At 37.9% G+C, this 13,915-nt stretch overlaps 4 protein-coding genes across 4 annotated transcripts; 2 read left to right on the top strand and 2 right to left on the bottom strand. All coding sequences in view use genetic code 12, as the record gives it.

Annotated features, from left to right (window-relative positions):
* Positions 1–27: 27 nt before the first annotated feature.
* On the bottom strand, positions 28–1,671 carry PDI1 (protein disulfide-isomerase precursor; the record flags this gene model as incomplete). Its single annotated transcript, XM_001523739.2, has 1 exon — positions 28–1,671. The coding sequence occupies one exon, from the start codon at positions 1,669–1,671 to the stop codon at positions 28–30; it is 1,644 nt and encodes a 547-aa protein (XP_001523789.1).
* Positions 1,672–2,846: 1,175 nt separating this feature from the next.
* On the bottom strand, positions 2,847–3,533 carry PVL30_005335 (uncharacterized protein; the record flags this gene model as incomplete). The annotated part of the gene is made up of 1 exon (XM_001523738.1): positions 2,847–3,533. One exon carries the CDS (start codon positions 3,531–3,533, stop codon positions 2,847–2,849), a length of 687 nt encoding a protein of 228 aa, XP_001523788.2.
* A 1,298-nt stretch (positions 3,534–4,831) lies between these two features.
* PVL30_005334 (uncharacterized protein) lies at positions 4,832–10,173 on the top strand (the record flags this gene model as incomplete). Its single annotated transcript, XM_001523737.2, has 2 exons — positions 4,832–4,835; positions 5,123–10,173. 2 exons carry the CDS (start codon positions 4,832–4,834, stop codon positions 10,171–10,173), a joined length of 5,055 nt encoding a protein of 1,684 aa, XP_001523787.2.
* Positions 10,174–11,832: 1,659 nt separating this feature from the next.
* On the top strand, positions 11,833–13,674 carry PVL30_005333 (uncharacterized protein; the record flags this gene model as incomplete). The annotated part of the gene is made up of 2 exons (XM_061119674.1): positions 11,833–11,836; positions 11,897–13,674. The coding sequence occupies 2 exons, from the start codon at positions 11,833–11,835 to the stop codon at positions 13,672–13,674; spliced, it is 1,782 nt and encodes a 593-aa protein (XP_060975657.1).
* Positions 13,675–13,915: the final 241 nt, after the last annotated feature.

The raw sequence follows: 13,915 nt of genomic DNA, 5'->3' as shown, positions 1-13,915 counted from the left end.
TAAAAAGTACTTTCCTTAGTAACTCACTTACAATTCATCGTGCTCAACTTTCTCAGCAGCTTCTTCAACTTCATCCTTGGCATCTCCAGCAGCTTCTTCAGCAGCTTCCCTAGCTTCTTTCAATTTAGCTTGTAATTCAGTACCGTCAACCTTTAATGCACCATTCTCTTTAACGAAATCAATCAACGAATCCAATTCTCTTTGGCCTTCAAACACAACTGGCTTTCTCAATCCGGTCTTTTCGTCAATCTCACCATTAGCTGGGAACAACAATAAGGTTGGGTATCCTTGAATCTCAAATGGCACATCAACATCATTTGCAGTGTGGTCAATATCAGCAATAATAACACCTGTCTCGCCCTTATTAGAACCAAAAATTTCAGCCAACTCTTCCCAAGTAGGTGCCAACTTCTTACAGTGCCCACACCATGGAGCATAATACTTGACAAAGATATCCTTTTCACTATTGTTCAAGATATCATTGTAGTTGTGTCCAACCAACTTCACCACTGGGTTAGCAGCAATTTCCTCTGCAGTAGGTAACTCCTCAGATTTGACAATTGGCTTCAATTTGCCATCAAAGTAGTCCTTGACGAACTTCTCAATGACTTTAACAGATGGACCTTCAGGGTACTCTTTTTGGTTAATACCATACTTCTTATTGTCTTCAATGAGTTGAATGGCAAATAATGGAACAACTTCTGGGTCCATATTGATTGCCTCGGCGTGTCTTCCATACAAGTTGGCGTCTAAACCAACAATGTTGATCTTACCTCTGTATTGCTTTCCTAATTTGGCCAAATCATCGGCAACAGCTTCTCTTTGCTCTGCGGTCTTGTAAAAGTAGTACGCAAGTGGCAATGGTGAGGTCATGTATGACATATATGTGTCTCTGTCCATCTCACCAAAGTATGGTAATGTCTCAACATCGATCCATTTGGTCAAGCTCTCGACATCAGCCTTTTTACCGTCAAAGCCAATAGCATCAGCAAGTTGCTTTGGATGGACAACCAAGTATGATGCTTTCTTCAAATCCTTGTTCAATTTTGTACCCAATTGCTTAATAAAGTCCTTGCCAACGTTGATAAATGAGAAATCTTTTCTCTTGACATTGGCCACTTTTTGGAAAATGTCATCTGTGGCTGAGTTAACTTGCAAGACAAATGGCTTGGTTTGCTCTTCAATCAATTTCTCCAAATCTTCCCATGTTTCTGGGATTTGAACAGCAGGCAAGGATTGTTTGATCATATGTTCAGCAATACCACTAGCTTCTCTTGGACCTTGGTAGTCTTCAGCTTGCTTAGAGTCACCATCTCTGATGATCTTCAATGTTGGGTATCCTCTAATTCCAAACTCCATACACAATTCCTCATCCTGGGTACAGTCAACTTGGGCCAATTTGATCTTTGGGTGTGATTCGTTAAGTGAGTCGGCAGCCTTGGAGAATTCAGGTCCCAACATCTTACAGTATCCACACCATGGAGCGAAAAACTCAGTCAACACCAAGGGGTTCTCCTCGAGGAAAGAAGCGAAATTATCCGAAGTCAATTTCACAACGGCACTGTTTGGGTCGGCAACTGCATCACCATCAGCTGGGCCACCTGCTTGTGAGACTGAGACAACAGCCAAAAGAGTGGCGAGCACCTTTGTAGAGTATTTCCAGAATTGCATTTTGATCTGTATTTAGTAGTTATTATATGGATGAATTAACTAATGAAGCTTCTTTATTTAAAGAAATTGACAAAAGTTGTATACTGTAAGAACAAAAAAAAAAAGAAAAGAAAAGAAAATAAGTATGTGTGGAAAATGGTGAATGAACTCTTTTTCAAGGAATAAAGTTGGGCTTGGTTGATTAGTAAACTGATTAATAGACGGAAAAAAAAGAAAATGTTCACGGCAGTATTCTGGAAAATTCGGTGTTCAAAAATACTATTTTTCGTTTTTTTTCAAGCGGTCTATAAGCGAATCGGGACTGCCTTGCACCCACGCCCTCAAGAAGGGAGGGAGGAACACGACGTGTACTGGCGCGGGCACGGGTACGAGCACAGACACAAGCACGAGGGCGAGTGCCATTGCGATTGCGTTAGAGTCTGCATTAGCAGGTGCGAATGCAAAATTGTCGCGTAATAGAATTGTAATAAGTACTATTGTGTGTGTGTGTGTGCACTCATAACCAAAAACTGAACACGCTGTTATTTTATTTCTCTTGTATGTGTTAGTTTCGCTACCGTGTACACGTAATCATGTGGTAGCATCTGCATTATTGCAAGGTGGCAATCAAATAGCTAGTAGTTGTCAAGAAAAAGTTGAGTGACGCATATAAATATTTTCGGACAATTGATATGATCTGCTACTATCCGAGATCTGCGACACGTCAGATGAATAGCGGAGAGAAATTGTGGGGGCATGCTCCCATGCTCTACACAATACTACTGAAAATATATACTTCTACAAATATATAATTATAGAACAGTCTTTAATGTCGGATCTACCAACACATGTGTTTACTAGCAAAATGAAAATGTGTAAATAGATAAAAATTGAAAAAAATAAAAACATACACGAAACGAATCCAAACGTCACGTCACGTCACTTCGCTTCACTTCACTTCACTTCACTTCACTTCACGTCACGTCACGTCACGTAACTAAACAAAGCATACAACATCTATCTAAGATAATCGACCCATATCATTTCTACTTCTATGCTCATCCTTTACATACGATATATTCCATTTTGCTGCTTTATTTCTCAAGTTTTCTCAGTTGAATCCATTCTTTCCTCCATTCTAAACCACCTACCCCGTATGCCGCGCTACAAGTGCCCATCTCTAAACTTTGCCGATATTATATTCCCAAAAACTCTTTCCATGTGTTCCACGTATCCATCTCCACATCGTAGATATACGTCATTGAATGGCGCAACGAGCTCTGTAAGTATTGTGGTTGGTAGTCGTAGATGAACATCACCAAACCCCAGGTCAAGATGGCAAAATATTTCCACAGTTTATTGTAGATCATATTCTTCAACTTTTTTTGTTGATGGTTGTTCAAATCCCTATACTGTATGGAATCACCTTGATAGTTCATAAATGTTGGTTGAGCACACGCAAGGTACTTGTCTAACAAAATCTTGCCCAATGCCAACATCACTCTGGAAAAACAGTACAAGGTGATTTGGTGTGTGATTCCACCATGGAACAAGTTGAAATGACCCGAATACACGATCCACGAACCAAAACATCCCGCAACAAACTTGCACAAGGACAAGTTTTTTGGACCCAAAAATGCGTCACTCTTTAACACATTCACGGCCAATTTGTAAATGATTGCAAAAGCAGCCAACACTTCGGCATGATCTTTTGTTGCTTCGATTACTGAGCGCAATCGTGGTAGTAGTGGACCAGACTTGTATAAAAGATTTATCACCAAAGCATGCGAGAACCTTAGCTTACCACCGTATACTATACCATTCCTTGCGGATCTCAATATCTCGAAAAGTGGACGATATAATGGGTTTGTAAGAATTGTCATTGTCAAACGGGGGAAAGCGATATATATAAATAAAACTATATTCTTGAAGCGATTTGTTGGACGCAGAAAGTTTTGACTCAGGTATTAGATGGCAGTATTCTCGTAGATTGTGAAAATGTTTTATTTATTTCTGTCTCTGTCTTTGTCTTTATCTTTGTCCTTGTCCAGATACTACTCTGCAGTATGTATGCAAGTCTGTTTGGAAATGTGAATAAAAAAAAAAGTAACTTTTAAACGACAATGCTTACGGTTTGCAAAAATTCCGAAATCGGTAAAAGAACGCTACAAATGGAATGACAGAATGGCTGATGGATAAAAGATTCAGGGAACTTTTGCACCAGTCAGTTGGAGGATATATGTTTGATTTGTTCCAGATGGTGTTGTGATAGGTATATGAAGCTATGTGAAAGTGTTCCTACAGCTTCAAGCTGTGTGAGTTTTGTTTCGTAACCGACAGAAAAAGTGAGAAAGTTTGGGGTAACGCAGATTAAGACTAAGAAATTGGTACATAAAGAGTTACAAGAGCAATAAATAATTATATATATATATATATGTAAGAGAGAGAGAATACAAAATGTATTTGTGGGTTCGGAACAAAGGAACACACACTCAAGTATAGACTCATAAACCTTTAAAGGGGAAAAAAAAAGAGAGGAAAAAAAAAGAAAAGAAAAGACAGTCAAGTCAAGTCAAGTCAAGGGTTGCACTTTAGCCGAAACTTAAGCCGCAGTAGATGCGGCGCTTTTCACTTCCACTTCTTCTTTCTCTTTTTCAGTACTCTTTTACCTGGAAATATATTCTTTCATTCTGAGCAAATATAGGAAAGAGACCTGTTATCGACTTATATGCTAAAGAAGTTGAAGAAAAGGAAGAAAAAAACCTTAGACCGAGAGCTTCGTCTGATGATAATGTGCTGATTATTTGTGTTTTTTTTTTAAAAATTTCGCAGTGGTGGTTAGTTTTTTAGTCACACTCAGTCAGAGGTGAAAGTACTTGTAGTTTTTTTTGGGCTATGAACCTAACTTATTTACTCTCGATCCTATACCTTTTACAACTCATAAATAGCTGATATCAAAAGATTGAGCAAAATCTGTCTTTACATAAAGTCAACTATCATAAAGAAAAGAGAGGGGGGGTCAGAAGAGAGGTAGAGGGGAGGATCGCGAACGGTATGAACCGTACGAACCGTTGAAACCCACGTTTCAATTTTTGTCTTTCATAACATTAAAGAGCAGGACAGAAAAAAAAAAAAAGAAAATATTTGAAAAGAGCTCCCACGCGGTGCCACCAACTAAACCATGAGTATGCGTGCGTATCCATGTGTGTGTGTTTCTGCGTGTGTATACTTTGCGCGCACCGTTGTAGATTATTCGTTTTCTCTCATCTGAATTCTTTAATTATAGCTACTTTTTTCTTGCCTTCCTTTCCCATTAATTCCTTTTCCTTTCGATTCCTTTAATCAAATAGATTCTTTCCACAATCCCGCTTGCTCCCTTTATTTTACAGGCCATTCTAAAGCTTTTTTAAAGTCAACTTATTGCTCATTTACTTTTTTGTTTCCATCATATTTCCCATAACTGATTTCACAGCAACAGCAGCAGCAGCAGGCCCATGTGTTAATTATACAGCTGTAGCAGCAACAACAATGTCATCTGGTGGTTCTGCCAGAGACCAGGGCAAGAATCTGGACAATATTCAGGGCAAGAATGAGGGAGCTTTAGAAAAGAATCAACTTAAACTAAACAAAATTTCAAAAGATGAATTAGCCCAAAGAGATGTCTTTGGCAGAACCATCTTGCACATCGCCATTTTATATAATGAAACAGACAACTTGCAAAAACTTGTCAAAAATCCAAACTTTAAGAATATTTTACAGTCACTAGATTATGAGAACGGATGGAATTGTATGCACTATATCATACACTACAAAAGAGTCCAATGCTTTACAATCTTGGTAAAGTACCTACAAGGTGTCACCTTACAAAATTTATTTTTGCCCAATGGACCATTTATTGAATTGCTAAAATGCAAGGATAGAAGTGGATTGACTCCGATACAATTGATGGATATAAAATCATTTGATCCATTATATATCGGAGCAGATAATGAGTTTTATTTCAAAAAGGACATGAATCGCATTGACAAATTTGGTAAGACGATTAATGGCGAACATAATTTTGGAAATGAAAATGAAAATGAGGAAGAGGATGTAGATGAAGATGAAGATGAAAATGTACAGCATGTAAGCAAAAAGTTCAACGAAACAAAATCAACCAAGAGGCATCACTTATACGTCTTTGGTAGTAACTTGAACAATCAACTTGGATCAGGAGATACAAAGGATAGAATCATTCCATCAAAAATCAACAATCATGAATCTTTTAGTGATGTTTACGATAACATTGGCGCCAATAATTTGCAATCATTTTTGCAAACACCTTGTTTCCAAGATATCAACATTACAAAACACCACTCGATGGTCTTAACAACAAAGGGTGAAATTTTCACAGCGGGTCACGGATCCCGTGGTAGATTAGGACAAGGCAATGAAAAAAACTGCTCAACATTTAAAAAATTGGATATTTTCAACGATATACATGGCTCTTACAAAAGAGTCGTCCTGATTGCAACTTCCAATAACCATTCGTTAGCTTTGACATCAAGCAATGAGGTGTTTACGTGGGGGTTAAACAGTTTTAACCAATTAGGAGTTAACTCCTCCAAGAAAGTGAAAAGTTACCTCGATGACTTTATATCATCACCCGTACTTGTAGGTGGCGAACTCCGTAAGCTGGGTGAAAAAATCTTGGGTATTGCAGTATCCAAAATACATTCAGTAGCATGGTCGAAGAACCAGTTATTTTCATGGGGTTTGAATGTGGGCCAAATGGGGATCTCTTGTGCACATGGGGATATTGAAATAAAGCTTAATAACGAGTCTTGGAAGGGTGAGGTCCAATCAACACCAAAAGTCACTTTTCTTCGCGATGAGATCAAGTTGGTGAGCACATCAGAATTGTGCACTTGCGTAGTAACTGTGATGAATGATATACACGTGTATTACAATTACCAACATTATAAGCTTCCAAAAATCAAAGTTATCAAGGACCATCACTTTGACATTTTCAAACCTCGTAAGCTAACAATGGCAGCTGTGGTTACCAAAGTCGTAACTCGTGGTCCAGACACAACAATGCTTTTGCTCAGTGGTGGTTCAGTTTTAAGTTTTTCAATAAGCAACAATAACAACAGTAACAACAACAACAGTAACAGCAATAACAATGGCAATAGCAATAACAGTTTTATTGGTACTGCTAATACCCTGGATATCAAAAACACAAAGTACTCAACTGTTTGGAAACCTCATTCGAACGATATGATAGCTACTGATATCGACGTTGCCAACGATGGATCTTTAGTATTGTGTACAAAATCTGGTGCAGTCTATTTGAAACCATCAACTGCATCGTCTACAACTACAGCAGGTGCTGTTCTTGGTGGTGTAGGCAGTGGTAGTCTTGGACATCGCAGAGGCTCACTTAGTGCTGTGAGCTTACCAATAAATTTTGTGAGCAAAAATAACAAGTTCAAAAAGATTGAAGGTTTAAACAGAATTATCAAAGTGCACTGTGACCTGAAGTTTGCTTCGTTTGCGTTTGTACGCGAAGATATTATGACCGTGCCATTGGAACTTGCCATGAATGATTTCTATGATGATTTGAAACTGCTTTCGCCTGCTAGTGAATTCATTCCACATAGAAAGCAGCAACAGTTGACGGAACATTTATGCGACACGTATATTACTTCTTTCATGAACTCTGGTAAAGATCACCAACGGGTTCAATTACAATCACAATCTTTAAAAGGATTTGCGGCATCTTCATATGCGTTATGCTTAGAAGATGATGAAAACCTGTATCTCGAAAAGGGATATGATTCATTTATTATGGTAAAGGACACCAAAATTCCATTTCACAAGGATATTTTGAAATACATGTCACGAGCATTTAAGGAAATGCTAGATGAAGCTAATGACTTAATAATTGGTGATACCTTTAGTGCACAATGGGACTATGATAAATCTGCATTTTTAATCACCTCCAAAGAGACGCTGCCACAATCCGTTCTATGTTTTGTGCATTCTCTTTATGATCCATTATTCAAACTGGAAAGAAGCAGTGTTTCAAATGTTTTATTTGATGAATATATGGAAATGTGCAAAGTTTTTGGAATTAAACCTCACAACGACCTTTCAGGAATGTTATTTGAGAAACAAGAGCAAGAGCAAGAGCAAGAGCAAGAGGAAAGTGAAGATGAAGATGAGGATGAAGTTAAAGACAATGAAAAGGACAAGGTTTTTTCATCCAATGATGGTGGTGACGTTGAGTTCACTTTGCAGGATGGAAGTATGCGGGCTCACTCTTTTCTATTAGCAGCACGCTCGGCATTTTTTGAAACAATATTGTCAAATCGATGGAAAAACTCTATGCAAGTAGATACTTTACCAAAACTCGATTTCAGCGGTGTCTCTAAAAAGCAAATGAAAATCTTATTGCTGCATTTATATGGTGTTCCAAACTGTGATCTTTTGAATATGCTTGGATTTGATAGTGATCTGCATCTAAATCTGACCTTGTCCTTGTCCTTGAGCTCCAAGAGTTACAAAGACAATCATGGCATAAAAGCAAACAAAATGAACGAAGTTGATATAATTAACGAATTGTTGGAGTTGATGGAAATTGCAGACGAATTGCTCTTGTATCAGCTCCAGGAAATGCTTGAACTGGCTCTTTGCGAAATGATTTATTTGGACAATGTCTTGGAGTTGGCTGTTTATGCAGATATGTTGAAAGCTTGGAAGTTGTTTATGAACTGTTGTTGGTATATATACAATAACTTGGAAGTACTTATATTTGATCCTTCTATGTTGGATGTTCCTAGTGAAGTGCTTTCTAAAATAGAAAGTCAATGCAAGGTATTTGACACAATGGCAGTAAAGCAATTCACCAATAAGGATGAACAGTTACAAATTGGCAAAGAAACAAGTCAGAATAGGGAAAACAAAGTTAATGAGGAGAAAACTTTGGCATCAAGCTTACAATCTCAGTCTGTTATCCCAGGTACTCGCTTGTTTGTTGAAAATCTATTACAATTTAACGAAATATTCATGAGCGACCGCAAAGGGTATTCTTCTTTTGAGCCATTGGTTGATGCTAGACTTGAAGTGAAGAAGGTAAAAGAACCTACCAAAAGACGCAAGTCAAGGAAAAGCTCTTCAGCCTCATCAGCATCACTGCTTGCTGTAATAAAAGAGTTTAGAGATAACTATACTTGGAAGGAAATTGGAAATAACAAAGCTTCGGATCCTCGACTGGCAATGTTGGCGAGTACATCGGCTAGTCTGCGCCGCCTGATCTCAGATCTGCCTTTTAATAGAGAAAAACTTTCCCCACCAGTTGAATTGGCTGATAGAAATGGAAAATCACTGGCAGTGAAGGGTGGAGTTGCAACTGCAACTGCAGCAGCAACATCAACATCAACAACAACAACCACAACAACGATATCAGACCCAACATTATTTTTAAATTCAACTGGGTCCTCAACTTCATCTTTGCCTTCAGTTTCTAACGTTGTAAAGACTAAATCTACAATTACGGCGACTCCAATCTTTAATGAAACCATCTGGAAACCTCAAGAACCAACCGGTGCGCCATCGCCACTTCTTATCAAACCTTTAGTTTCAACCCTGGATATCAAACCTGAAAATTCCAAACAGTATAAACATCGCATTGGTCCTCATATCAAGCTTTCACAAAAAGAGCGAAAAAAGTTAGTTGCTGCGTCAGCTGCAAAGGAACGAATTCTGGATAAATTGAAGCCAGAGGCTATTAGTGGCAGTAGTGTTGCACCATGGGCAAATACTAGTGCAAATACCAGCAATGATCAGATCAATACGACATTTCCTGTTTTGGGAGTAGCGAATGGTAGTAGTAGTGGTGGTTGTGGTGGTTGTGGTGGTAGTAATGGTAGTAATGGTAGTAATGGTAGTAGTACTAAGAATAAGAAGTTGCCTATTGCTATGTCAACCAAACGAGCAACATCTCCCAATGGGTCAAAATCACCAAATGATCCTTATTCGGGAAACATGCTTTATAATTTGTCAAATCCATCTTTCTCGAGTGTTTATTCTACACCCTCATTAGCTGAGGTAAAGGCGTTTAAAGCGCGTGATGACGTTTTTGAAAGGATGAATGATACCAAGACTACGACCAAGACACTTTCTGAGATTAAGCAAGAGCAAGAGTTTGAAAAGTGGTGGCAAGAAGAGTCTAAACGAGTGCAAAGAGAAATGGGTATTGTGGATGATACAACATTGGATAATAAGGGAAAAAATGGGTCGTCAAAGTCACGTAATAAGCAAGCTGCAGAGTCAGAGCCCAATTCTGGGTCTAGTTTAAAATCAAAATCGAAATCTCAATCGAAATCAAAATTGCAACTGAAACTGCAACTGAATTCACGAAAAGAACCAGGCCTGGAAATAGAATTAGAACATACTTTTGTTTCTCAGCCCAGATCACAATCCCGATCTAATGGCTCTTTTTCAAAACAAAATGGGGAAAAAAAATTACCCGTGAGCTAATATTGAATCACATATCAATAGTTGATGTCAACAAACGTTCTACTTAGTTTTCTGTATTTATTGGGATATTAATTTATTTAATGTAATGAACATTCATGTATTTTTTTAATTATTTATATATATTTGACAAAGTATTGTTAAATGCTTACCACGGAAATGGTGGGAAGTTAGGGTTTAGGAAGGAATTGAGACGTACCAAAAGGAAGAACCGAAAAAAGAAAAGAAAGAATGCTTAACGCGTCAGAGCCCGCGCCCATGGAAGGAGAGAAAAGACGGGACGAGCGAACGAAAGGAAGAAGAGTTCAACGGAAAGGAAAAAGAAAAGAGAAGGAAAGAAAAAAAAAATTTACACAAGAATTTCTCCTCCTAGTCGTATCGTGAAATCACATACAAAACAGTAGAGGGCATTGTATTCTGGACACAATAGAAAAAAGCTATTAACAAGCTTCTTTTTTTTTAGTAAAAACCAAAACGCTTTATCCTTCTTTATCCCCCTTTATCCCGCTTTTATCTACCTCTTCGTCAATAAACTCCTTTTTCTTTTGGTGTTTTTTCAATTAATGAAGTTAATGCATTTTCAGTTTCTTTAGCTTTCTTGTCTCTCTCTCTCTCTCTCTAGGTCGGCAGAAAGTCTGTCTAACTTTTTTTCTAACCTTTTTTTTTGCCCTCTCCCTCCGTCGTTTCCCTTTTCCCTTTTTTTTTTGCTTTCTCTCTCTCTTTCTCTCTTCAACTCATTTCTCTACAGTTTTTTCTATTTTTTTTTCACACAGAGTTAAAATTTTCCACTGAAAAAAAAAAAAAAAAAAAAAAGAATCCAAAAAAAAAAATTTTTCCTCTTATAAGAATCCTTCAATTGAAGAGAATTAACCACCATCGTCAAAAGCTTACCTTTACAAATAAATATATACATATATATATATATACATCAGGCTTATCACACCCTTGATTCACACAATTCAACTTTTCCAGCTTTCAACACATTCAGTTGCTTATTGAATAGAAGTAAGAAAAAGAAAAAAAGTTGTTACGGATTACAAGTTTCTGAAGGTAATTTGCTAAAAGTAGTCATAATCATTTGAGGCGAACGAAGTGGGAAAAGCAAAATACTAAAACAAAGACATCACATTTACCACTGCTATCACGACATATTTCTATATATTTTTACATATATATATATATTTGCCAACATCTTCATCATTGACTAATTTGTTTTTGTTGAAAATTACTGAGGATTAAGTCAATAAAACTACAGCACATTCTTACAAAACCAACCAGGCGAAAACGAAATTAACAAAATCACCGAATATCAAAATCAGTGATACTTTGTAAACAGTTTTCAATCAATCAATCAATCAACCAAAAAAAAAAATTACAAAAGAAACCTCAATCACCAAAAGAAAGCATTGAACTTTTTGTCACATTTGAGTGGAAAAAAAATAGGAACAATAAAGTTTTTTAAATAGATCCTCGCTTTGCCTAATTAAAAGTCATTCTCAAACTCCAAAAGACTTGAAATTAATCACGTCAAAGCTTGAATTTATATTAAAAAAAAGAAAAGAATATCAGGATTTATAACATCTTGAAGTGAATTTTGAATTATTTTAAAAAAAAGTTACATATTCAACAACAACATCAAGAAAAAAAAATTCGGAAAAAAAAATGAGTACCACCAACATTTCTTATGCTGCTGCTGCAAAATCATTTAGCGAAGAATCTAATAAAGCAGCTAAACCTGCAGCTTCGAGTGCCAACACTGTTCAATCAAAAGAAGCTGGTAACACTGAATCTTCTGGAGCTGAAAAGGCTGGATCAAGTAATGGATCTTCCACTCCATCTGAATCCGCTACTGCTGCAACCACCTCAGCTTCTGATGCAGACACCGCTTCTGGTGTAACACCATCAGCTGAAACTGAAACTGAAACTGAAAATGCAGACAAGTCTGAAAAGTCTGACAAATCCGACAAAGCTGACAAAGCTGACAAATCCGACAAAGCTGACAAATCAGCTTCCAAGGCAGCTCCAGTCAAACCAACTTTAGCCCCTGCACCAATACCTACCACATCAGCATGGGGATCGATATCCAATGACGTAGCAGATTTGAGTATACGTGACCCAAAAAAGACACCATTGTTGGGTGAACAATCGCCGTCTACTAAAAGCCAGCCCAAGAAATTTATCAAGCAGAATACCACCAAATGGGTTCCACTCGATGTGAATGTCACTTTACAATCAAGAAACACTGGTAGCCAGAAACCAAGAAACAAAAAGAGACACAATAGTAATGCCGGTGGTGGTAATGCTGCTTCTAGAGACCAAGCAGGTGGAAAATCAAAACCAGCTGGCAAGAAAAGAGACGACGCCAAGGCTTCGAATACAGAGGATTCTTTGAACGCTGGTGCTTCTGCATCTGCTTCCACTGCATCTTCTCAACAGTCCAATGGTAAATCTGAAAAAGCTAGTGGAAAAGTCAGTAATGGCGCCGAGGCACCATCAACTTCATCATCAACAGCAACAACGTCAGCCACCGAAGAAAAATCCGAGTCTGAATCTGATTCCAAATTAGCTAGCGCTAAGCAAACTGAATCTGAAGACAAAGATGCTTCAAGTGCTGCTTCTGCAGCTACTGCTACCGATGCCTCAACAGATGGTGATAATGTTGTTTCTAATGAAACTTCTAAAACTGCTTCCAATGAAGATGCTGCTTCCGAAACAAAACCACATTCTGAAACATCGCCTTCACAACAACTTCAACAAAACCAACATCAACAACATAAACCATACAACAACAGACGTTTCAATCCAAATTATAATGGACCACAAAACGGTTACTCCAAAAGACACCACAACAACAATCCAAACTTCCAAGGTCAGCATCAACAGCCATATGCACCACGCCCTTACAGGCAACAAAACTACAAGAACAGATACAATAACAACAACAACAACCAAAATGGTGGTGTTTCGGGGCAAAACTTTAACCCACAACAACAGCATTATAACAACTATCATCCAGCCATGTACATGATGCCAATGCAAGTTCCTCTGCCATACCTCGCACAATCCAACCCTGCTGCTGCTGCCGCTGCCGCTGCTGCAATGTTGGGTCAACCACAACAACATCAACCACCATTTGTCCCAAGTTCACACAATCATCACCACCATCGTCATCAACACCACCAGCAATATAACCCTTCATCTAGTTCATCTTCAATTTCCTCATCAACGGTGCCACCACCACCAATCTCACCAGAACAAAGTCCAAAGGATGCTTTAGTGAAGCAATTGGACTACTATTTCAGTGATGAGAATTTGAGTAAGGATTTCTTTTTGAGACAAAATATGGATGTTGAAGGATGGGTTCCATTGGACTTGATTTTGAGTTTCAAGAGAGTCAAGATCATCATCAACCAGGGTGGTATAAACGTTACTGAAGCTTTGCAAGATTGTTCTAATATTGAAACAAACGAAGAAGGAAACAGAGTGAGACGCAAAGCTTTATAATTATATGAATGAATAAGGGATTAGGAGAAAATGAGAAGAAACGGAGAAGAAACGGAGAAGAGAAGAAGAATTACAGACGCTGTTGTTGCATTTTAGTCTTGGATGGTGTGTTTTGCAGTTGATTAATGAAGATTTTCAAAATTGGTAAGGAAAAAGGAGAATGATCAAATGATTAAATGATTAAATGATTAAATGAGCAAATGAAAGAACTGTTCATGAAACTTCAATCAGATGTCGTTCC

This window comes from Lodderomyces elongisporus, chromosome 7, assembly GCF_030384665.1.
Source record: "Lodderomyces elongisporus chromosome 7, complete sequence".
Lineage (NCBI taxonomy): Eukaryota > Fungi > Ascomycota > Pichiomycetes > Serinales > Debaryomycetaceae > Lodderomyces > Lodderomyces elongisporus.
This window is presented reverse-complemented; position numbering and strand designations above follow the sequence as displayed.